The sequence below is a fragment of the Blennius ocellaris genome (genome assembly GCF_963422515.1).
Source record: "Blennius ocellaris genome assembly, chromosome: 1".
In the NCBI taxonomy this organism is placed as follows: Eukaryota; Metazoa; Chordata; class Actinopteri; order Blenniiformes; family Blenniidae; genus Blennius; species Blennius ocellaris.
This window is the reverse complement of record NC_137650.1, coordinates 15121583-15147571: the sequence shown is the minus strand read 5'-3', so window position 1 is coordinate 15147571 and position 25989 is coordinate 15121583. Positions and strand designations below refer to the sequence as shown.

Below are 25989 nucleotides of genomic sequence, written 5' to 3'. Positions count from 1 at the left end.
ATCAAATGATTATTATTAACATTTGCTAACATTGTTTTTAAGTGCTCCAGGTTTCTCCTTTAATGTTTCAGGTGTCTAGGTCTTTGCTGTGGATTACATAGTCAAGGAGATTGAGGAATTTGTCCTGAAGCCACTCCATTGTTGTCTTTCCTGCTTCGGATAATTATAATAGTGAAAGATGAATATTCGCTCAAGTGTATGTTGACAAACTATCACCACATATTTTTAGTTTTAAAAATAGTTTGGGGGTTTTTGTAACATGTTGATGTGAAATATTAACGTCAATGTTTATAGAGTATTGTTTGCGCACGTGTGTGTTTGATTTCATTACAGTGCACGAGAATTCAGCTTATCAGCATTTCCTCCAGATTATTGGCGTCCAGTTTTGCGATTCTCCGCTTGAAATGTTCTGCAATTTGTTTGACTGCCATGCTGTGTTTGCTGTCCACCATATTAGCATTAAACCCTCCTCTACCAAACCTTTTGTTGGTCACACATGACCTATACTGCACAACACTGCCCCCACAGGTCATCAGTGGTATTACTGCTCCCTTTATTGCTCCACATCCATAAATTCCCTGAGAAGTAACAAATAACACATGTGATGGACAGAATGATGTGTCCGCTTCTAAAGTGTTTGTAGTGTTTTGCTTGACACTATATATGTATATTTCACAAAAAAACAAGCCAACATTTTTGGATGTGATTTTTATGGCATGTCCAGCGTGGTACAGTGAGGTCTTTAAGATGTCATCATGTGGAAATTTCCACGGCAGCCTCTCAGTTCTGTCTCAATGGCTTCTGCATCAGGTGAAGCCCTTCCATCACAAAATGAGGTCTTGATAAAATGGTGCAGCTAACAGCTGGTTATGGCAACGGAGGGGGGGTGAAGGCCATCAGAAAGAGCTCCTTTGTTTTCCCGGAGTTCGGCACAAGGCAGCCAAACATCACACGACTGACCCCTGATAGTCGCTTCTCTCCTGGACCGAGCAATCGCATAAAGAGCCCCTTGAGAGCCCAGTGGAAAGGAGCCAATGGCAGCGACTGGAATGTCATCTCATTTCCTGGGAGACAAATATGTTTCATTCACCTTGCAACAATAACATGCAGGCCTGAGTGTGTGTGTGTGTAAGATGAAATTATCTCAAATCGTTCCCCTCCCCGTCTTTTGGATTTATTTTTTTTTGAGCAGGGGTTTCCCCTTCCACCTGCTTAGTTTCCTACTTTTCTCAGTTTGTTGATGCAAGAGGGATTCTATCGGCCCGACAATTGTGGTGCAGAAGTAAAAACTAAAGCTGACACTCAAGTAGCAGATCTGAGTTCCAGCATGATGCGTCTTTGTCTTACTGTAAATTAGCAGAATTTCTTTGCTCCTCATTCCTCCATTTTTTACAACAGCGTCACAATTTACACGTCTTTCATGACTGCATTCTTTAAGCTCCTGTGGTCGGTTACATCTGTCACGAATGAGAGGTTTGGTGTCCCAGGAGAGGCTCAAAGTCAAGCTGCTGCTCCTTCACATTGACAAGAGCCAATTTAGGTAGTTGTAGGATCAGAACTTTGCCTTGCATTAGATCTCTGCTGGGCCTTGAAGTCAGTGTTGTCCCCCACCGTTTCAATGAAGGTGATCAGAGTATTCTCAAAAAGTTCCACATCAGAAACCGTTTTCAAAAAGTTGTGTTTTCTGTGGCTCCGAGCGCCATTGTCGTGTCAAATATAAATAAACATAAAATATAAACGGGACCTTAAATGTGTCAGGTTCACTGTGGAAAAATATCACCATCAGCTACTTTGATTCTTTCACTGTATCGCTGTATCATCTTTATCGAGGTTAAAATAAAGCAACGAGCCAGATTGTAGAACGTAAAGAGAAGAACTTTTGAGTTAAAATGTGGCGAAATAAAGTAAAATATCAACGATACTGAAGGAAAGTACATCCGGATGCCTGACTAGTCTATTGTAGTAAGCGATTAGTAGACTGAGTGATTAAATACAAATGCGTTGCCACTTCTGGTAATAAAACCTACAGTGTGTTCATATCACTGGTGTTGCATTCGACTTGCTGAAGTCAAGTCAGGTCAAGTGTGATTTGATCCTATTGATGTCTGGTTCAGATTTCATGTTGTGGCTGAAATCTGTCTGCTGACTAACTTTTTTTTAATGTCTCATCTCACTTTGCTCTTTGTGTTTCCTCTGTGGGGAGGACGGGTCATTTTTTTGATTGTTATCACCGGTGTCTCGTTGACCCTTCCTCAGGCTGCTGTCTGAGTCAGTTCATCCCGTCATGTTTGATCTTGTGCGTCAGTGCATCTCGTTCCAGTTCTCCAGTCTTTTCTTCTCTGCTTTGTGAGTCTGTTTTGAGTTCTGGTTATCGTTGTTCACTTTCCCCATTGAAAACTGTCGTTGGATTGACTGACTGTCCACCAGACGTTAAGTGTTGATCCTTCTACCAGGAACTAAGGTTTTACCAGCATCATGGTGAAGGTACAGTAGAGACACCGGCCTGTTGAAAATGCTCCAGGGCTAAAAGACCAAAATCTAATATTAACATTTAACCTAAACAAATTATCTGAATAGTTTAATATTATATACTGTAACTGTTGGAATCTCCAATATTTTATTGAAAATCTTCCATCCATCACTTTATTCATCCACCCATCTGGATTACAACCTGTAATGGAGTACAAAATTGAAGATCATTGTTATGAAAATGAATTGAATTGTAGTTCTTGGATATACATTTTACCAAATTGTGACCTTCTCCCATGTTTACTTGTGAGGCACTGCCACTCTCTTGATATACTTGATCATGTTTCTAACTTGTGATCAATTAACAATTTTTTTGCTTGTCATTGGCTTTTTCAACATTTCTTTGTGCGTTTCAGATGGAAGACTGCAATCAAATTCATTCATCCATTTTTTATAGTAGTTGCTTGTGGCTGGATCCACTATAGGAGAAGATCCCAGCTGACAGTGGATGAATCACCCCACTGAGCAAGCAACTTCTTGATTTCATTCTATCCTGTTCCAGGTACAGTTTGCACACTGTCCCAAGTTTTCAGGATTAACTATTGTATCACGTGTTTTTCACATGTTAGTTGTCAGAGCCTGAGAGCTGCCCCGACAAGCTGGTACTATTGCAACACAACAGAAAAAAACACTGGCAGATTGTATTATTCGGATGTGGCCTAAGGACCGAGCTGCCTTTCTCCGATTACATTACCAAGAAACCTCGGTCCAACAGATGAAAGTTGAGGATTTCTTGTGTTTGAACTTGACTGTTAGATTCAGGTGGGATAGTATGGAGCTTCCTCATCAAGGTGGGGGAGAAGAGACGTATTGACTGTAGATATTTTTAGCCAGGACACAGAGTTGTACACGCTAGCCACAAAGGTGCTATTGTTCCGACTGTCTGAGAGTTTTCTGGCCCATAGAGGGATGGCATTGTTTAATCATGTAATGCTACCAGTGATCTGTACAGCGATAGCACCCTATGTTTGGTAAAGTAAGAGCAAAATATATCACAGCCACTATTAGGTCACCTCGAATCGGTGCAGGGTTTGACTCAGTCCTGCTGAGAACAAATGAAGGCGAAAGCAGAAACCGCCTCTTTCCGAGGCAGCATTCCGGAGGGAAAAAAGAAAAGGGAAATAAAGAAAGAACGGGGAATGCCTTCTGTAAAACGATCCACAGCTTTGCAAAAGTGCTTCAAAAAGTGGCGTACATTTTCAGTCCATCTGCTTCCTTTAGTTCATTAGTTACTTAAATATATGTCTGCATTTATAGATGTAATTATTCATATTTCGGTTACTCACACTGACGCAGAAGACTGAAGAAGTCTTACAGAGATAAGCAGGCCTGCATATGTGTGAAAGTGTCGCATGAAAGCTGATACCTGGTACTTTGCCAGAGATGGAGGAATGATCTGAACAGGCTCTGTCATGACACGATACTCAGTTTCCAAAAAGTATTGTCAGATAATCCTTCATTTTCTTCTCGCCTGTTCCGAAAACATCCACCTCTGAGGTTAATCCGTCCACATGCTACTGCTACCACTCCAAGCTGGATAAAGCAGATGAATGGATATAGGAAACACTATGGTTGATAAAAATTATATAACCAAATGAACAAGTCCATTTCATCTCTAAAACCTTGAATTGGACGAGACAGATTGTTTTTCTGAATGCGAAGTTTTATGGAAACTGTTCTGGACAAAGAGCTAGCCCCATCGCCCCATGACTGTGATTTAAAGTGGCAGAGAAGATGGACGATTAAATGATTACATTTTGTATAAAAGAATAAATAAATAAAATAAAATAAACAAAAAATCAATTAAACCACAACACACGCGAGATGCCGCTTTTTCAAAAAGTTCCACTTTGGAAGCGTTTTCTGAAAGCTGCATTTTCAGTGTGGTCGTGTAAACAGACACCCAAAATGCAACGAAAAATCCACGTTTTTTAATTAAAACCGTTGCCGTGTAAACGGACCCCTAGTATTACAAACATTTAAACTGGGTTTGGAAGATATTTACCGTCGTGTTTGTTTGATGTTATTTTGCATGTCTTCGCTGGGACTTTGAAGTGGTTTTTGATGTCCTTGGCACCTCTTTTTTGTTTCTTCCAGGGTATTTTGTGGGTCTCTCCGTGGCTGGTTTGCATTTCTTTGTTGCCTGTGTGGATCTGTGCTATGAGTCTGTAGTTCAGTGACACACGCTGCATGGTCCAAACATGGGACCTGATCATACACTCGGTCACCATTAATAGAAGAGAATCCTGACACCGAATTTTCCTCAAAGCACACAAAAAAGATCCTCTAACAGGGGTATCAAACATATGGCCCGTGGCCAAAACTGGTCAGCCAGACATTACACTCCAGTACATGAGATCTCCTTGCAGTGTGTAAATTACAAACATTAATCATAGTATTTTTTTTCCCAATGAAAGTAACTGGTGTTCCTGAATTATTCACTGGGTTGTGTGAGAAAGAGCAGCAGACAAAACAACACTGAGATGTGAAAAGGTGATTTTATCTTTTTTTTTTTTTTTTTTTTTTTTGGGGGGGGGTGCAACAAAATTAAAAGAGAAATTTGACCAACAAATAATTAATTTCTTTAAATTAAAATAAAAATGGCCCACGCTGGACATTGCACCTAATTTCCTTGAAAAACAAACAACAAAAATCCTTTTTTTCAGCTTTCGCAGATTTGATCATAATAATTTTGCCCTATAACAAAAGGAAACATTTGCAATTGTAGATAATTACAGATGATTTTGCTGTACTTTGACCAATATTCACAATATAAATAATAGTCTACGTTCTATTAGATCATCAATCTGGTCACACCTAAAGTCTGTATCTCATTTTGTTGCTCCACACATCAGTTTTCTGCTGCAAACAATGAGAGAGAATGAAAACCGGTTCTCAATTGAACTGCCTGGTAAAATAAAGATGAAATACATAAATCAACAATTAGGCCACCTCCATAACAATAGGTGATAGATGACTGTTAGTGCCCTCGAAACCTCGAAGCAGTGCCACCATAAAAACACGATAACCACCAATAAATGTATCGCTGTCAGTGTCAATATTGTTCCACACTTTTGTTGGCTGCACGATTTGGAAATTCCTTTTCGAATGACCTGAAATCAACATGAACAATACTTCAACATGCTCTCACTTCATGAGATTCTGATTGACAAACAGAATCTGGGTTTAAGAATTGATTAAAAATTTAACCCATATAAGTGATGTCTGATGTCAGTGGTGCTCACAGTTCTGGCAGCACTCTTGTCGCGGTCATATTTAGGCTACTTTCATACCGAATCAGTTTTCAGTAAACATATTTCACTTTGATCTACGGGACAGCTGCTTTGAATTGAAAGTACCTTGAATGCACGGGACTCAAACTGAACGCACGGTATCTCAAATACCACCTTAAACCCCTTTCTCAAGTTCGCATTAGCCAAGTACTTATCAAACCAGTCTGGATGCGCAGAAGTTGCTTGGACATGGAATATATTAGTATACTATAAACTGGTGACTTGTCCATGACGTGCCTGCCTTTGGTTCTGGCCTGCTGCGACACATGACTGAATGGTTAGACAAAATATTTGGAACTAGCGTTGAAAAAAATCAAAATATGCATGGATAAGTTTATGAAGAGTCCGAACGATTCAAACTCTTTTACATGTCACAGATATGGAGACGACACTGAAGGCTTTAGGAGCACTATCGTACCTTTCACTGAATAGACGTCTTGGATGGTAAATGGACTTCACTTACATAGCGCCTTCTGTTTGGGAGACGACCGCTCTACCAATCGAGCCATGCAACCCCCAAATCTGGCTACAATCTTGTTCCATTAGACCCCAGTTCTGATCTGTCCATCACTTAGAAGATTTTGCAAAGGCGTCACATTTTCCTCATGAGAAGGAAGCTCTGCCAAAGTGACTCCAATGCATTTTTAAGTTGAGTACTCAAGAAGAAGTCTGAACTTAGACCCTCAAGAATCTTTGAATGATTTTCATTCAGACGGTAGTCATCTGAAGCTAAGATGTGCAACACAAGGTTCATTGGGCAAGGTATCCATGTGGAGTATGAGTACAAATGACCTTGAAGATATCAAGCTGTTCTATAACAGTTCAGAGTCGTAGTTTGCTAGAACCAATCCTTGTGAGGGCAAAGGAAGCAAACATACTAAAGCTTATTGTGAGTTGGAGTAGGTTTGGAGTGAAGGCCACATGGTGAGACCCTAAAACCATGTAAGCTAAAGTTTTAGGCCTTTAGAACGATCTGTGGCCCCAGAAGAAACAGAAGTTCCAGCTCAAGAGTCTTTTCAAAGCTTTAAGGAAGGCTGCAGGTTGGAAGTCTCTCAAATTCCATAATTCTTGACCCACAGTGGTTCTTTCCAGAACACAAATTACTTCATTCTTGTCCTCCAATACCAAGTTTGAAACTTTTTGTGAATTTTTAGTTTACTCTGAAAATATTGAGTTTGAAAAGTGAAAAAAAAAAAAACCTTTATAGAAGACAGAAATGCACTAACCAAGTTTTAGAAAGCAAAGCTCGTTAAATCAAAGAGTATTAGTTTATGGACCCTCCTCTTATTCCCACAGTCAACTGGTTTTGTTACATGTAGAAGGTAATAGTCTCTGTTTACCTGCATCGACCACATGGTTTGCATTTCAAAGTGTGCACTTCTTCTAAAATGAGCAAATACAAAGCTTCAGACTGAATGTGAATGCAAATATGAAAACGACACTGACGTGTTGAAACTGGAGGCGATTGTGAACAAAACCTTGTTGAAAAATCCCAAATCGAAGTGTCGCGTCATTTTAAACACACACAAAGACAAGGAAGGAATATTCCCGTGGCCTCGCTTCAACACCAAATCCTACTTTTTATTTTGAAACTGATCAAAGTGAAAAAAATTCACAGTATAACCGCCCCTCAACCAGCCATAATTACCTGTGGGGAGGGGGAATTAGAAGAAAGCACCCAACATTTCGGCCATAAAAATCAACGAAAGCACGCCGTTCCAAATTCTTCTCAAACAACTTGTACGCGCACGCGCGCGCGCGCACACACACACACACACACACACACACACACACACACACACACACACACACACACACACACACACACACACACACACACACACACACACACACACACACACACACACACACACACACACACACACACACACACACACACACACACACACACACACACACACAAAAGAAATACTTGAGTCACATCAAACAGATCACAATACTTTCCGAACTTTAAATACATTAATACCAGAAATCTAGCTTAAATAAATTTTACAAAAATATCTGTTGTACATGTAACATATTTACACGGATGTATGTGACTAGTGATTGTGTATCAGTCTTTCTGAACCGTCTCCAGACGAGCAATGAGAAATGGGTCAAAACTATTCGCAATAATTTAAGTAATAATTTTCACTTTTCCAAATGGTAACATCAAATAAGTTTAAAAAGTTCTAAGTTCTTTCAACCGCATGCCATGTTCCTGCTTATGTTACTAATAAATATAAATATATTTGTATAACTTATCTTTTCTATCAAACGGGAACCGTAAATAAGAGTTAGAATAATCCAACGCTGGTTTTTAAAAATAGATACTATCTGGATTTGTTACGGCATCCAGTGGAAGCTCAAAATTCTCCTCTCAGTAGATGTTTTTCCAACTCCGTCACTTTTATTCAATCTGACATTACCTGCTGACGAATATTCGAGTGAGAACGACACGTATGATTTCAGAAGATTACTGCAGGTTTTGTGTTAAAACCCTGCATCAGGCTTGTTTCTCCGGGGTTTCAACCCCACAGTGGGACTATTGTCTACTTAGATCTTTCAAATTAATTCTGTATTTTCAGTATATTTAAATTAAAGTAGTTCTCCATCATTTAACATTTAATTGAAAAACTCTTAAAACGTCAATCCCAGAGACCAACTGTGGTACAAAACTGACCTGCTGCAGGATTTTAACACCAGTTTGTGAAAGATTTATTTATTTATTTTTTTTAATTGCTCATCCCATCGAACCCTGTTTATCCAGACTTCCCGACCATGGGTGAAGGCAAACCTCAGTCCATCACACTGACCTTTTATCATTGAATTCTAGAGCCAGATTTACACCAGACTGGCTCGTTTCGTTTCTGCCCATCACAAGTTAACAGTTGAAGTTAGAGATGTGGTGACAAGTCACAGGTTTGGCTTGTTTGAGGATTTAGTATGAGGGCATTATTGTAGCAAACCTTGTTTTTCAGTGCCTGTGGAGAGTTGTCTGTCTGTATTTCAACTCGCCTCTCCACAGTTCGAGTTGTCAACGTGTAAAAGGATTTGTGAACCCGAATCTGCAAAAGTGGCCTCAAGTGAGCCTGCGCATGTCTGATTGCCAAATGTGAAACTGCTCGACTTTAACTGGTGAGTTGTCTGTATTTTCAGGATTTTATGCTGAAAATAGACTTTTTGTACAAAAAGTAAAATACAAATGAACAGATCTTTTACACATTCCAATATCTAATTACAGATGGACAGATTAGAAGATGACTTGCAGATTCAGATTCACATTGACAAATTCCTTTACACGTTGGCAACTCTGACTTTGGACAGACAAATTGAAATCCAGACAGACAACTCTCCATACCCATTGACAAACAGTTTTGCAACAATAATGCCCCCATAATTTAGACGTTGAGTTTTCTTTGTTAACGTAGCCGATCTCAAACCAGAAAGAAAACCTTCACTACCAATACATTTTCCAGAGTTAATGATTCTCACACGCAATACAAAAACCAAAAGAGAATTACATACCGAAAACCAAACAAGGGCCAATAAGAGAGTACGTGAGCGGTCCCAGTCCTCTTCAATCAATGAGCTGGTAAAGACAACGTCATGAAATGATGATTGGTATAAAAGACTAATCGTAATAAAAATGCTTCAGGCAAACAAGGGTTTCATTTCCCCCCCACAAAACTTTTGCTCATGTGAGGCGTGTCCGTCTCCGTTCAACAGCAACGAGCTGTGACCGGACGAACGGCAGAAGTGTTGAAGTGTTAGTATGGAGTCGGGCTGGACGGACAGACCGAAGCGTGTCCTTTCACACCAGCACACTATTTGCATAGTCCGATGACTTTTCAGTCTGCTGTCCTGCCGTCTCACACGCTGTCAAACTTATGTTTTAAATAGTCTTTCATAACCTTGGCGATGGGTAGATCCTCCAACAACTTCAAGCTTTGAAGGCCGATACAGTGGCGGATTTTTATTCGACACAAGTCTTGGAGAGTCCGAGGCTGTCCTGAAAGAGAGGCGCAGAGTTGTTAGCAATTCACCGCTCCACAACTAGAAACATTTCACAAAATATCCTGAAGGTGAATGAACCTCCAATATTGTGTATTGAGGACATGATTTCAGGGTTTTTATACAAAACATTCTGGAAACACAATACAGTCCAGGGGTGTTGAACATAAGAACTGTGGGCTAAAGCCGACTCACAAGAGGCTCCAATCGGGCCAAACCACCAAGCAAATGTAAACATGAAAACTGATTTAAAAAAAAAAAAAGTTTTTCGTAAGAGTAGCGACGTAACAACAGCACTGAGACCTGAGCTGAGACATCAGTGATGCTGCCATGAAAGCTTGTTACCGTGTTTCTATCAAACTAGCATTGAAGCCGTGCTGTAAGGGGTGAGTTTGTAAAAACATCCTCAATGCAACAGCTATAGGAGAAGTTATTTAGACATTTTACTGTATTTTCCAGCAGAAAGTTTCATTAAAATGGATTTCATGTTGAGATTGTAGTCATTTTCTGTAGAAATCGTTTAGTTTTGTGAACATATAGACATTGTCATCATGTATACTTTGATTGAAAGGTTATTATGGAACTATTTTGCTCATTCAAGATGAAATTAGGTAGCATGTGGCAAGGTCATAATCATCAACGAAAACTGAAGAAATAACGATATAAAAAAATAATCAAATGAAAATAAAAACTAAATGTTATATATACATATATATACACTCCCACTTGAAACATCAAGCCAACATCATGTTGCTTGAGACAACAGCACACAAAACACCGGTAGGTGCTTTTTCACATATTTTAAACGTCCCTGAAGATGAGTCCATATCACAAACACTAAAACTAATAACTAAACTAAACAATGTGTAAAAACTAAAAACTAAATAAAACTATCAAACATGCATAAAATAAACTAGTTAAACTAAACTGAAATTGAAGACATGAATTCAAAACAAAATAAAAATGGAAACTAATGAAAATCTCTAAAGCATTAGAACTAAGAAGTGTTCGACACCACTGATGTAGAATGTTTGGTTTGGTCTGGTTTTCTGTTTCTACTTCAGTTTTATACGATATGAAAATATTCTCCCATCGGGTTTAACTTTGTGATAAATCAACGCAAAGGTAGTAATGTGATATTGAGGTTTAAATGTGGACAAACAAAGAGTCTCACATGCTCAGACTCAGACGCGCTGGATAATAAATGACAGGAAAACAATGTGGAGTACTTCAGCCTGGCTGTGTGGTGTGCAGCTGCAGGCGGCGGTTTCCCTCCACCTGCTGGCTCGTGAAGGGAACTCGGTTCCAGACTGTACTTTTCCAGGTGCGTCTGAAGCTCGAGTTTATTTGAAGGGCTTCAGACAAAGACAGCCGTATTTCCACAGGTTATCAAGTCGGACGGGAGAAAAGAGCCGAGCTCCTGTCACTCTGCTGGACGAGCCCTTTCATGGCGGACGGGTTAATCCAGGAGGCAGACGGTGTAATCAATAACCCGGCAGATATACGATCTGGCTGAAGGTTGTGGACTCTGTGAAAGCGCACGGCGCTTTGATATCAAAGTTCAAGGGGCAGCGGTGGAATGCGGCCATTGTTCTCCTCACATCATAATGCTTCAGGTAACGTCGCTCCCGTTGCTCTGACGTGGGATTGTTCTGCGGCTGAACACTGGTCATTAGAACCTCGGCTTGGCAGGCGGCCCACCGTCGCTCTATACAGTTCTACTCTTTTTGCTGGTTTCATCTTACAATAAAAACCTCAACCAAAGCCTCACGTCTTCAACACGCCCCGCCTGCTCCGACTGACCTCATCGGCGCTAAAGACATCTTTCTGAGTCTCACCAACAGTGTCGGTTCTGTAAAGAGACCCTGCTGCTGAAGAGGTTACTGGACTCACTGTGTTTATCAAGAAACTGTCGGCCAAAACAACTGTGATGGTATGCAGAGTTGCACTTTGGAAAAAAGTTTCACTCTGAAGTGTGACAAAGAGCCCCAAACAAGTTGACATTTCCACTTAAAATATCTTGTAAGGATGAAGCCATCAGTCTCTCTCAGTCACACACAGCTGCTGTCACACTTGCTCACTGCCGACTTGTCCAAACACATTCATTCACCTTTCATGCTTTCGATGATCAATTTATGATCACATCACCAACCTTTACAACCAAAACAATACATTTTGGATAGATTTTGCAGCACTAGTAACCAACGGAGTGGCGTTGACAGCTCTGTATATTGAGGACAAATGTGTGCCGGACTTACTTGTGACCTCCTGCAGGAAGTCGAGACACGGCCGGCTGATCCCCGACATGCTGACAGACACAGCTACCGGGGTCTGGCCCTCGTAGTTCCTGGTGTTTGTGTCGGCGCCGTATGTGTAGAGCATCTGGGCGCAGAGCACGTCGTCCCTGAGGGCCGACAGGTGCAGCGGGGTCTGTCCGTCCTCCTGCCGCCCCAGGTTAGTGTCCGCCCCCCTCTGCAGGAACATGCGGCAGTACGAGTGGTTTCCCTTGATGACGGCGTAGCGCAGCAGGAAGCCGTTCTGAATGTCAATGTTGGCACTGTGGTCCAGGAGGATGCGCACGCAGCTGGAGCGCTCGCGGATGATGGCGAGCTGCAGCGGCGTGGTGCCCTTGTCGCTGAGTGGGTCCACTTCCGCCCTGAACTCCAGGAGGAGGCGCACGAACGAGTCCCGGCCGTAGTGCGCGGCCACGTGCAGCGGTGTCCAGCCGTCGTTGCTTTTGGCGTTGATGATATCGCTGCGAAACTCCGATTCCAGCATGAGGCGGGCGATGCGTGCTCTGCCGTGCATGGCGGCGTAGTGCAGTGCCGTGAAGCCCCCGATGAAGTCCTTCACTGTGGGATCAGCTGCACAGAGGAGCGTGGGGGGGGGGAAGACTGATTAAGTTCAGCTCTTTGAAACAACATGAGTGATCCAGGGTCTGATACTCTCAAGCCAAACTGGACATTAACATGTTTGGGAAGCAACACGGCAGCTCTGCTGCTGGAATTTGGAGTTCAGAAAATATGATCCAGATTTTCCTAATTAGAAGTGACTCTGGTTTTGTTAACTTCACAACCGTCACACCGGCTGTGTGTTTGAGAATTCTGTTAATTATGACAAAAGTCTGCGGTAGATCACGCCAAAACAAGGTTTACACGTAAACAATTTCATATTCATGCATCTTTTTATACGGTGTAAGTAGGTTGTGGCAGCACTGTGGAGGTAACAGATGATCTCTTGTCATTTTAAAGGGCTTTCTGATTTTTTAGGGATCCTACTTTCAACTGATGTGAGGCATTTTGAGCTGAAAGTAATTTGTGACTGAAAGGTTGATGATTTGGCAGCTATAAGTCAATAAAATATGTTTTTCTTACTAGATAAACACAATTACATTTCGTCTTCGGTAATCCAAGGTGAAGCTGAATGAAAGACTGCTTTCCAGTGAAATACCGCCCTTGAGTGTTCAGAATCTGTCAGCACTTCCACAACAAATCTATAAAAAGGTTATTTATATATTTAACATTCATTTACTCAGGTGCAAAAAAAAAGAATCAAACACATAAATGTAGAAACACATTTAGAATTGTCAATAGCTGTGAATAAAGGTAAAAATGCAAAAAGGTCCTGTTTTATCACCAGATTCGTCTTTCAACACAAGACAGAGGAAAAACATGTCTGTCAGTGTCCGACATATTCTTTTCACATATTTCACCACAACAGCTCTCCCCATCTTTGCTATTTATTACAATGGAAGTCCTTTCTGCCACAACCAGGAATGGAACGTGGTTCCTTAATACTCAAAGTGAAGACTTAACCCGGTGAGTGGAACAGTAGACAAACAAACAGAGAAAGGAGAGCGGCTGACCTCCGTGTTCCAGAAAGACCCGAACACATCGCTCCTTCCCTTTCGCGGCGGAGAAGTGGAGCAGCGTCCACCCGTTGGCGTCACGGATCTTAGGCGAGTAGCCCTGCTCCAGCATCCTGCGGACGGTGCAGACATCCCCTGCTGCCACCGCGGCCTGGATCTGCAGCTCCTCGTGAAGCTCAGGGTTCCTTCTGCAGTGATGGTTCAGCATCCTGTCACATGTCGGGAACGGGAGGGGGTCATGTGTACCTAACCTCCGTCAGGAAACATCCACACAGTCTCCACCAGGTGGGAGATTCAACACCATGTCCAAACGTTTATGATGCATCTGAAAATACCTCTGACTCTTACATATTTACTGACGTATGATATGTTTGTATAGTTTTAACATGAACGGGTACAAAATACAATGAAATCGTCTTTGTCTTTTATGTCTTTGCGTCACATGTCTGCTCTGAACCAACTGTCCGTTAACTGAGAGAGAGAAGCTGAATTCCTGCCTCTCTGACTGAAGTGTGTAAACATTAATACTGTGTCAATAAACCTGTGCCGTGCCTCCAAACAGATCAACGATCACCTCAACCGGCGAGTCAGAGCGATTACCTTTTGACCAGTTGAAGAGACGGGTTCCTCTTCGTCATATCGAGGCTGCTCTGAACGAACTGCCGCACAATCGGGAAGGCCGGGAGAGCGCGAAGAGGAAGAAGAAGAAGGCACTCTGTGGTCTCACAGTTCTCCTGCAACACAGACATTAAAACACTTACTACATAGGGAAAGAATCCCCAATAACATCTAGACTTGATAGTAGTTGTCTGTCATCTGTGATCCCGACATACAGCCATGCTGCTAACACGAGCCTTAGCAATCACATTACATTTTGTATTGCTTGTTTTGAAGCCGGGGAAAGTGGAGTCAAAATCGTTTCAGTTCAGGAACCACATCCAGTCCAATTTGATCGACAACCACAACTCCAAATGTTTTTCCAGTGTTAGTTCTTCACCACAGCCTTAAAGTTGACAAATGAACCATTGCAGTGTACTAATACTAGCAAAAGAGCAAGTTTTTATGAGTGGTACTTTTACCAAAACAGTGCTGCCGCCACTAAATAAACCAGAAAAAGCAGTTACTTCAACTTAAGGTTGCAAGTCTAGTTTTCTTTGTCCAAAGATTAGAGGTGAAGGAAGCCAACTTCGAACTGGTCATGAAAGCTAAGGCCAAAACAAACGTGCAGATCAGATGATCTGATGTTGCAACCCCAAAAGTAAGAAGCCTAGTTTTCAGTAAGCTGCAAATTTTATACATTTGTACAGAAAATGTGATCCTACGAGTATTTACAGAAAATACAATTGATTGACAGCCCTAATTCATTGTACCAGATGTCCACAGGGCAGAAGTCAGAAGCAGAGAAATCAAAGAGAAGTAAAACTGTTATTTGGAAGAAAACTTAAGCACAAGAACACAAACGTCAAACACTTGAGTGCTCGCGACACACTGTGATTTTCAGCCATCCCAGATGATAAAAGAACAACCGTGAGAGAATGGTGAAGACGTCTTTGGTCTTGGCTCGAGATCTGTGGTCCTCCATCACACTCAGACCGGTTCAAGGACGGCCATTGTCATGGTCTTGCAACCAAAAAAACAACCTGCAGTAAAATTCTGACAGTGTCAGAAATCTGTGGAGGTGGTGACTGCTGCTGCGACCTGTGTCAACTAATTAAGAGAAATGCGGTATGAATGACGTACTGAACAGAACTTGCATTGATCAAGCGGTGCATTGATTCATTTTGTTTCTAAAGGTGTAGCAGCCGTTAGTATTATTTTATATGAAGAGTCAACAAAAAGATGGGATGTGGCACAAACGATGTACACGACAATCAAATAACGTGAGTATAACAATAATAACAATCCTGGGAAATCGAGATGACAGCAGCAATATGCAGCGATGTTATCAAGTATTGTGATACTGTCCGTGGACCATATGATATCAGTCAGTTGCTCACTCTTTGAATTAATCACAATCCATCTGTTTTCTTTAAAAACACAGAGCAGGGATGCAAAGTGGGAACGTCATTTATCACTGTTCAGTTGTTTTTTCATGCGATATTGCGCATATCGTGATCAATTCGATAGGGTTAGGCCATATGGATTTATAATGACATTGTGGATCATTATGGGTATAGCACGAGTCTAAACTTGCTTTTCCAGGTGAAGGACAAACACATCTTTAGTGTAAAGAAGAAGTTAGTTAACTTTCATGATGGACTCTTTAGTTTAGGTGTAAACACTGTATGAGCTGCAGTGGACAATGAAGCTCCTATATCTGCCAACAGAACAACACCAAACAAACAAAGGGGGCAAATGGACAGGTAACAAAAGCTAAGGAAGGAACTGTATCCTCCATAGAATGATTAAGAGTTAACAAATGGAGGCTTTTGTCCTGAAAGCTCTCATATAAAGAGGACTTTACCTCGGTGACGTGAGTTAGCCAGCTAGCTAACTAACTCACTAGCGTTAGCTCGCTAACGTTTTTCCGTTTTAAAAACTTCTCACTCTTGTGAAGTGAGGTTAAAGTAAGCCGGGGGACACCGAGCGTGTCCACAATGAAGTTAATTGTTCGTGTTAAGACACAGTAAGAGCAGCTTTGACACTACAAAACAAAGACCAGTGGAGCCAATCAGCTTCCAGACGACAGGATCCGGAGCTCCGGGAAACGCCACTTTCTGCCTCTTTACAACAAAAACCCCGCAAAAAAAGCACTTCCGTGACCGCAACTTGAACTCACCTAAATCCGTCTGGGAGCGACCCTCGGGTTAATCTATCTGGGAAAAAATTATCTATAACAACAAAGTCTGTGAGCAGCTATAGCAGTGTGACCCCCATCAGCAAAAACAACCCCACTTCCGGCCTGTAGATTTTCACTATAAGAACATCATTCAAATGTCTGTTATGAACTGAACAATTGGCAGATACAGTTCAGAGCTGTAGTTTGAAGTTTAAAGCCCAAGCTGCTTTTGCAATGTCCGAAAGAACAAAATAGCATCTGCATCGGTCACTTCTACTTGGGTTGGGTGATCCGTTGGTTGAATTATAATGACTCTTGTTTGGTGGGTTGTTTGTTTGTTTGGCTGCTTGATTGGCTGTTGGTTAGTTGGTTGATTAAAAGGATAACACAAAATATGTGCACATATTTTGATGAACATTGGCAGACTAACAAATAATTGTAGAAGGAAGAAATGATTTACTTTTTGACAAGATCTGGATCATATTCGTACAGGGTGGAGATTTGTGCTCCCGAAATGCCTTCCGAAAATCACATGTTTAGAGAATTAAAAAAAAATCTCCAACTTATCCTGTTGATATATGTTTTCTTCTAAAACTTTAACGACTACATTTCCACAATTTTTCCCCAAGACCTACTGTTTTGAAGGCTGTCGGGTGCGTTGTGATAACTTCCGGTGTCTTGATTCAAATCGCAGCTTCCGTGTGTGTCACATGGCAGCTCCTCACAGGAAGCATCCTCCTGACGCCCCTATGGAGGATCCGCTGGACCACCTGACAGATGTTTACAGGTGTTTGGTGTCGGGCTCGTGCCCGCAGCACAGTGCCGCGGACGTGGCGCGCGCAGTGTTCTCCGGCGCGTGTATACACGCGGGCGGCGTGGACGTGAGCTGCTTCAGCCTCAGTGTGCTGCACAGGCTGGTCTCCGGTGCAGAGGAGTCCCGGTTCTCCAGGGAGGTGCTCGGTGAGCTGCGGGATCTGGGTCTTCTGCCGCAGCTGGTCAGCGACAACTCAAAAGCGACTGTTTCCACTCAATGAACAGGACTAACCCACTGCTCCACAGGTCCTCCACTTCCGGTCCGAGGATCAGATTGTTTCACATCTGGCTGCAAAGAGTGTGTCAGCCTTTGTTTTCTACCATCTGCAGGAATCTGTGAGTACTCAATGCTGGAAAGTGTTTGTCTTTTAGGGGCTGCACGTTGCAGTTATCGTTTGCAAGCTTGAGGGATTTTCTCTTAATGTACTCCAGTTTCTGTATGATCTATTCTGTATCTCTGGGGAAAAAAATATTAAAAATGTCAATGTGTTTAACTTGATACCACTCAAGCAATGAATGAGCATTTACACAAAGTTTCTAGCGAGAAGTCCAAACAACATGCACTGTGAGTCTGTGAGCAAAACCCTCAGACTAATAAGGGATTAATAAATTTAAAAAAAAAAATCAAGAAAACTCATCGTTTTTGCCCTTTCATTTCAGAAAAGTTGCGTGTTTACACGGCAACATTTTGAATTTACCATTTTCACTGAAATGGTAGAAATGCTGATCACAATGTAGTTTTCATAATTGACCCCTAGTGGGTGCTGTTTTTTGCTATTGTTATAAGTGACACCACACACGTGCAGCAGAGAACAATACGCTCAAAACATTGACCATGGGAGTACACAGACATTCTTGTGGATAGACGACCAAGTATTTTTGGGAGATGGACAGAGCATTATCATCGTAGTTTAGAGTGTTGAAGCCTCCTGCTCTGACATACTGAGGACCTTCTGAAGCCTGTGGATTAAAATGCTGTAAATTCAGGTGGTTTGTGGTAAATATTTGAAGTTATAATCTTTGGCCTCTCAGGGAACGGTTTGTCCTGCGTGGCACAAGGAGTGTGTACAAGCATTTCAGAGCTCTCCACCCTCTGCTGAGTTAGACGCCTGCCTGTGGTCGCTGACTGACGTCCTGAAAAAACTCATTAAAGGAGCACGACATGGTGAGTGAGACCACGTTATGTAAAGAAAACCCCTTTAAAAAAAAAATTCTTAAGAGTAGCAAACACAACACTGAGACCTCAGCTAAGATGTCATAGTGCCGCCATGAAGGATGGCTTCCCCGTTGTTGAAACGGACCTCAAAGCCAGGCTGTCGGGGAGAGTTTGTAAAAACATGCATAATACAGCAGCAATAGACGTTTTCTGCACATTTCACTGTGTTTTGCACCAGAAGGTTTCATTAAAATTGGCTTTATGTTGAGATCTAGCCATTTTCTGTAGCAATTGTACAGGATAGGACATCAAACCCCACCACAGGAGGTACAAATCAACTTTCAATCTGCCTCTAAGCTGGCTGTTTGTACAAATTACTTTCTTCAGAAAGAATGAATCCAGTTTAAAATTTTCAAAACCCTCCTGCACACGTTTTTTTTTTTTTAATGTGGGAATATGAAGCTTCATCACAGGATGAACATTGATGATTACCAGACGTCCTTGTGTGTTTCTCATCATAAGATATCAATAAGGCTCACTGTAAAGCTGTGGGATTTGGAGCTGTTTAAAATAATACATTTTCTAGTTTTAATTACTACACTGAAGCTCAGATTATGCTTAATTTGTCTATGTAACACTTACAATGAACTTGTTTTTTTTTTAGATAAAAGGTTTCATTAAAACACTTTTTTTTATGAAAGCTTCTCTTCCACCACCAAACTGAGGCCTGCATCGTCATTTTAAACTACTCCTCTATTAGATTCAGGTCAAATATAAGCTCAATTTGTATAATAATCTTGATTCATCCTGTATGTTTGCCTGAAACTGGATGTAAAATTGTTGTTAATTAAATAAGAAGTGGTACAAAATTAAACATTTTTGATTCTTTAAATTATCTCGCCCCCACGGTTAGAACAAAGGAAAGCAAACAGCTTGGTTTGCTGTTTTTCTGAAATTTTACATGCATTTTCTTTTCCCCCCCTATCAGACATCCTTGGAGATCTGCTCTCAGGGTTCGACTGCAGCCTTCTGGCTTTATGTTCAAAGTTCCTCCCTGAAGGAGGAAACCATGCGGCCCAGAGTCTGGTGGTTTTCACCCCCAGCAGCCAGCAGGCGACCACTTTCTGCCTCCTCCTGGACCTGCTGGAGGTGCTTTCTGTGTCCGGCGTGTGTGTGCAGAGCCAGAGATTGGTCCACACTTGCGCCCCGGCCCTCCTCGCAGCTGTCAGCCACGGCTCGGAGTACTTTGTGAAGAAGAAAGTGGCACTGCTGCTGAAGCGAACGGCGCTCCAGAAACTTGGAGAGGACCTGGCACTGGGTGGAACGTCATCGTCTGGACTGAAACATGTGAACTTGAGCGCCGATGAACACACGCTGGCTCACAGTGTGTTAACAGCAGTGGATCAGGACTGGTTGGGGAGCGTCGAGGTGAGGTCCGCTGCTTTCTTTGGCGGCACCAAGCAGATCGGTGGCGGCGAAATTCAGAAAGCAGACTGTGTAATGCTGAGAGCGCTCAGTCTGATCGTTCTCAAGTCCGTGGAGCTTCAAATCCAAACGTCTGGAGGAGCAGGTGAGATGCACACCATACATCTTAAACGGGATCAATGAACGTCCCCCTGGCGGCACGTCAAGCTATTAACCTTGAGTGTGGAGGCCCTCAAAATGAAAGACATTAATGTTGCATGGCAGGAGTTGAAAGCATTGATGTTGAAAGCAAGAAACTGGACAGCATAAAAAAAAAAATCCCAAACAAAACAATTTTTTGAGCTTGTTACATTATAGAACACAAACTGTGTGCCGACCATCCAGCTGCATTTTAATGATTTAAAACAATCCAGTGAATTTAGTCTCAGTGTCATAAAATTATAATGTTGAAATATATTTATATAGTTGGGTTTTTTTCATTTTGTTTCTCTATTCAGTTGTAAACATATTCTACCGGATAGTTTGAGTTTTCAAATGACCCTTCAGGAAAAGCTCCCAGTCATACATGAGCACACACACGCTGTTCATTCTGGGATGACAGAGATGTGCAGGCTGTGCTGATGTCCTCTGTGCATCTTCTCCCCGCAGCAGTGGGCGGAGCCTCAGAGGCGTGTGTGTATCTGGAGCGTCTGTGGCACTTCCTGAGGCGCTGCAGCGTCCAGCTGGCTGGACTCCGTCACCTCTGCTGCTGGATCAGTCTGCTGTTTGGCGAGCAGGACGACGACATGATGGAGGCAGCCAGAGCACTGCTGGCCATGTTTCTCGACCACAGAGAGAAAACGTGAGTGGTTTGGCTTTTTCTTTCCTTTTATGAAAGTGGTTTGTAATGTTTATGAGTTTTCTTCAATTCTTTAAGCTCCCGTGTGTGAGCCCTTCAAAAGGTTGCAGTTGTCTGCATGAATTGTTCATTAAAAAGTGATCATATTTCCTGTGTGATGAGCTGGGTCAGCGAGCCCTGAACTTTATTTCCTCCCAAAGTTTCAGTATTTTCACCCGATGGTCACAATAATTCATGTTTGCTAAATATTAACTCCAATGAGATCCTTTCATAGCAATTTATAAATACAGTTGTTTTTTTCTCCCCAAATCACTGCGAGTATTTACTAATTGTGTCCAACAAAAACATGACATTTTTATAACCGGTTACGTCGTATTCTGTACTCATGACTTGAATTTAGATTATATAACGTTTTGTGTGAATCTTCTGCTCGGTCCAAATGGAAGGTATCTCATAGCAAATTTACTCAGGTCAGCTGGACTTGGCTTTATGTGTTTGTATGTGTCTTTGAAGACGTTTGGTCCTTTATCCAGGTGGCTCCATCTCTTCCTGCTGTTCAGCCGAGGAAGCTGCCCAGTCACAAGTATTAAAAAGATGGATGTGCTTCGCTTAAAAACAACATAAATCACTTCAATGTTTCATGTTTTTTTCTGGATACAATCATAAAACATTCAGAGCGCTTGAGGGGGGAAACCACAATGAGTGTCTCGGACAGGAGTGGGCAACTCATTTTCACAAAGGGCTACATAAAAGATGTGCACTAATATTGAGGCCCAATACATAACTTGACTTGAGTTTGGCTCAATAAGAATGATCTCTTAATAAAAAAAGCATATTTTTTAACATGATTTGTATGAGCTGCTGTTGCTCTGCATTGCATGTTCTCATTCTTTCCCAGTCGGTGTCTGTAACTATAAATAATAGGTTTTCATTAACCATCTTCTTTAACACCACTTTTGTGTGGTAACAATTGCTAGTTCTACTAGCGAAGGTGCAAGATTCAACTACCGGTAATACTGTGATAATGGTCAATAACGTGAAAAAAGTGACCATTTTAGATGTTATAAAGCAAGTAACAGTCATTTTTAATTTGCGTCAAAAGCCCTTTTTTGGCACAACACATTGCTCCTAAAAAGTCGGTACATTTCAAAGGGATCACATGCTTTTTTAAGCTCCTATCATCCAGACTAATAACTTCTTCAATGTCACTTTGACGATCCTGCTTTTACCGAGATTGGAAAGTAAAATGTTCCCTGAACTTCCTCTCTCTCTCTCTTCCTCCAGGATAAACTCTGGATTGGATCATTCAGCCGTGTTGGACACTGCCTGTTCGTCCGGGTTTAATCCACACTGCCATTTTGTCTTGCTGCTGCAGAGCATCTCCTTTGACCACAGCATCCTCCTCGACTTCCTCATCTCCTCTGAAACCTGCTTCCTGGAGTACTTCGTCCGCTACCTGAAGTGCCTCCGAGACAACTGGCCGGGCTTCATCACAGCGTGTGGAGGTGTCTCTGATTCACACTGTAAACTCTCCTTGCTACCGGTTACTGCTTCACACGATGGTGAAAAGGCTTCACTTCCATCCACAGCTGAAGCCGGTTCCCGTGTTAGAAGACTTGTCGACTACGACTCTTCTGACGAGTCTGATCCAGAAGACATGGAGGTTTCAGAGGCTCAGCCAGGACCGTCCGCGTGTGAGAGATGGTTTAATGTGGATGTAAACAGACTCCCAGCGTCTCCCAGACAGAAAATCTTTCTCTCATTACCGAGCAACACCACGGCCACTCGTTCAGGGGCCGCAACCTCAGTCAGGGCAGTGCTGTGTCTATCCCAGCTGAGGGAGGTGGTGACCCGGCTGCACGCCAAGAAACTCTTTCCTTACAACCCGTCTTCACTCCTAAAGCTCCTCACTCAGGTAGAAAACACTTCCCAGCAGTCACATTTGTAATGTGATACAGAGTTTTGATTTATTTTTCCAAGTCAATAGATTAAATGTATACATCCATATTTTATTGGACAATAAAAATGTCAATTACCGATTGATTAATTGCAAATTGACAGTCAGATTTCATTATATCATAATGTCTTTGGTACTTTGCTAATTTAATAGTTTTTTATTGCAAAAAGAAAAGTGTTTTGGCTCTAAGCTCCAACTCCTTCTTCAGGAAAACTGAGAAAATGCACCGTAATAGCAATTTGTATGGGCAGACAACCCATACGAATGTCCGTCACCATTATTAATGTTTATAACGTATTGTTCTTTGCACAAATGCGTGTGTGGTTTTATTACAAAAACAACCAACAGCTTCAACTCGTGGCTTGGACTACAAAAAACATTTTCAAAACATTGTTAATACAAAACTTTTCTGAAATAAAAACTTCATAACGATGCATTTTTACTTATACGTTGTGGTGTGAACATGGCCTTGGGTTGCACTGATCTTCTACGTCAGTATTGACAACAGTAATGTATGCAGGACTCGTGAACCTGCTCTGATGCACTTCAACCTAAATCAATTCTTAGATGAGCAAAGTAGCTTTAGAAAAGTTTTTGAAGTTAATCTACAGCGAAAAAACAACCTGACTGCAAGTAATCCAGCTGGCTTTTGATGATTAGTCATCAGATTGTATATTATATATAAGTCTCCACTCATGCACTTTAAATTCAAAAAGACAGAATTGGAGGAATGAAAGACAAGTTATGAATTACAATTAATCCACGAAACATTATTTCTTGTGTTTTTATTGATCGCAAATTGTAGTCATATTGCAATACTCAACATTATTAGATATGACATGTTGGTTTTATATCATGCAGCCCTGTTATGTAGGATATTAAACACCTACACTGGTGTTTCACAAGTATTACACAAGGTTATTATTGAAATTAAACTCCTATTCTCAATGTTTTCCATCACTATATCCTTTACTACAAGTTAAAATTTAATTTGCCCCAACTAAAATGTCCTGTTTTAAAATTTCTTTTAGTGATTTAGTATACAAGTGTGGCTTTTCTATTCTCAACTGAGAATTGTCTAATAGCTATATATTTTTAAGGACAATTTATTTTGCTGGTATTGGATGTGTTGTATGGAGCAATGGCTTGTGTTAAAGCACAGGCAGCAGGTGGCAGCAGAACCTCAATGACCGTCAGGTTTATCGTCACTGCAATGCACTGCTTTATTGAATTTTGAGAGTTGTGCTTAATTTCTTTGTTTAGGCGACTGTCCTTAAAATCTCGCCCAACCTCATGGTGGGCTTCAGAAGAGTGCAGATGTGTGAAGGGAGGCCACAACATGAACAGGTCAGACAGACAGACAGACAGACAGACAGACAGACAGACAGACAGACAGACAGACAGACAGACAGACAGACAGACAGACAGACAGACTTCCTCACAAGCACACCGAGAAGCATGTAATGTGCTCAGTCCATCGACTGGGAGAAGCCAGTGTCTTGCTCAAGGACACTTTGACATCTGGACAGATAGGGATTGAACTTGCAAGCATCAACAATCCACTTGACCAACTGATCCACATCATCCCGTGGTAACCACTGTGGTGCTTTAATGAGATCATCTCTGGTTCAAACCCATGTTTGGAGGCTTTTTGTGTGGAGTTTGCATGTTCTCCCTGTGAGCAGTTTGGGTTTCTCCTCTCACAGTTCAAACACATGCTTGTTCAGTCAACTGATGTTTGTTGAATATACAAGATACAGAATACAATCGCACAACTAAAGGCCGAAATAGACAGAATTCAGTCGACTGTAAACCAGACCCACCCTGCTCTTTTAATTACTTTTAAACATCATGAAGGTGGACATTGTGCTGCTATGAAGCCAGATTTAAAAATGTCAATAAACAAAGCCCTGTGTAAAAACATCTTTCTGCGTGGTAGGCTGTTTTCTCCTGCATGTGTTTCCTGTCCTTGTTGACCAAAGACCTCCAGCTTCATTTACATGGTGCACTCATGTTGATGGGAGGAAAAAAGTAGTTCATAAGCAAAATGCAAAATTCTTCACATCCATACAAGCAACCATGCAAATATATCTTAATGCAAAGTGAAAGGTAGTTTTACTCCTGTACACACACAGCTTGATCTGCAGGATCTTTCTAAAAGAGAGAACAAAAGAGAAGGAATGAAAGCAAACAAAATATATAATTCAACAATCAATTAGATGGAATAAAATGCTTTTAAGAAAATAATAAGGTGAAGAATTTGATATAATGCAGAAATAAAGCAAGATATTATGATAATGATTTAATAGATTAGCAAAAGTCATTAGGAAATAGAAAATCATGTCTTATTTAAGAGGCTCTTCTATAACTCCATCCACAAAATTTGTTTAGGTCAGTTTGGGCATTTTTTTAAAAGCGATGACCAGAGGATCTTAGAGCTCCTCCTTGTAAATTAAACTATATTCAAAACTACATTCAAACACAAACCTCACATCATATTTTCAAATTGTTTCACTCTTTGGCCTTGTTTCTTCGACATAGTTTCCAGAGAGAACGCACATTATTATTGCCTTTTCATTTCAAAAAGTTTCGTTTCCACTGCAACATTTTCAAAATTATATCTGTGTATACAGAAACACTGAAAACAATGCAGTTAGTGTGTTGGACCATGAGTTATAGCTATTTGTTTTTGTAATGCAACCATACACATGCAGCAAACAAAGAAACAAAATGCTCTAAACATTAACATTAGGAGCACACGGACATTCATATGGACAGACTGACCAAGTTGGATTGTTATTACAGGTGACTGTCAACTATAAAACTACCAAGTCCCAAGAGAATATGGACTGGGAGTCATGACACTGGAGGAAACATTGTTCTGATTGCCCAGCTACTGAGCATGTGCAGAAGAACTAGTTACTATGGCTGTGGTGCGCTCCAGCAGCATATCAGGAAACTTTTTCTGTCGTTTCCATGGAGATGGAGTCAGAGCGTTTTCAAAACTTTGCATTTCCAGTAGCTCCGAGTATCGTTGTTTTGTCAACAAACACCCAAAGCACAATGAAAGCCTTTTGTTTTCGCTTGAAAATGTTGTGTAAATAAGGCCTGAATAGTAACTTTCCAGTAACTGTCACATTATTCATGAGGAGTGTCATCAAAGAGCTCTATTGATTTCGCCTGACCGTTAATGGTGGCACACTGTGTGCTATTTCAACACACACACACACACACACACATACACACACCCTCCACAAACAACCTAGAGATTGAGCCAATTTAAACATAGTTAAGGATTATTTGCTGTGTCAAATTGA

At 41.4% G+C, this 25989-nt stretch overlaps 2 protein-coding genes across 2 annotated transcripts; one reads left to right on the top strand and one right to left on the bottom strand.

The window, feature by feature from the left end:
- Window positions 1-7889: 7889 nt before the first annotated feature.
- Window positions 7890-16599, bottom strand: asb7 (ankyrin repeat and SOCS box containing 7). The gene is made up of 5 exons (XM_080508220.1): window positions 16484-16599; window positions 14305-14438; window positions 13702-13913; window positions 12095-12700; window positions 7890-9834 (listed from the first exon to the last, which is right to left on the bottom strand). The coding sequence occupies exons 2-5, from the start codon at window positions 14340-14342 to the stop codon at window positions 9695-9697; spliced, it is 996 nt and encodes a 331-aa protein (XP_080364346.1). The 5' UTR covers window positions 14343-14438; window positions 16484-16599; the 3' UTR covers window positions 7890-9694.
- A 633-nt stretch (window positions 16600-17232) lies between these two features.
- Window positions 17233-22669, top strand: lins1 (lines homolog 1; the record flags this gene model as incomplete). Its single annotated transcript, XM_080520561.1, has 6 exons — window positions 17233-17478; window positions 17543-17632; window positions 18329-18461; window positions 19441-20022; window positions 20526-20718; window positions 22000-22669. The coding sequence occupies 6 exons, from the start codon at window positions 17233-17235 to the stop codon at window positions 22661-22663; spliced, it is 1908 nt and encodes a 635-aa protein (XP_080376687.1). The 3' UTR covers window positions 22664-22669.
- Between the last annotated feature and the right edge of the window lie 3320 nt (window positions 22670-25989).

Bases quoted from the DNA above. Each gene is read 5' to 3' on its own strand.
- asb7 (XM_080508220.1), bottom strand. From the start codon at position 14,342: ATGACGAAGAGGAACCCGTCTCTTCAACTGGTCAAAAG. The intron at 13,914-14,304 runs GTAATCGCTCTG...GACATGTGACAG, and splicing joins TCTCTTCAACTGGTCAAAAG to GATGCTGAACCATCACTGCA. The intron at 12,701-13,701 runs GTCAGCCGCTCT...TCCTCTGTGCAG, and splicing joins GGTCTTTCTGGAACACGGAG to CTGATCCCACAGTGAAGGAC.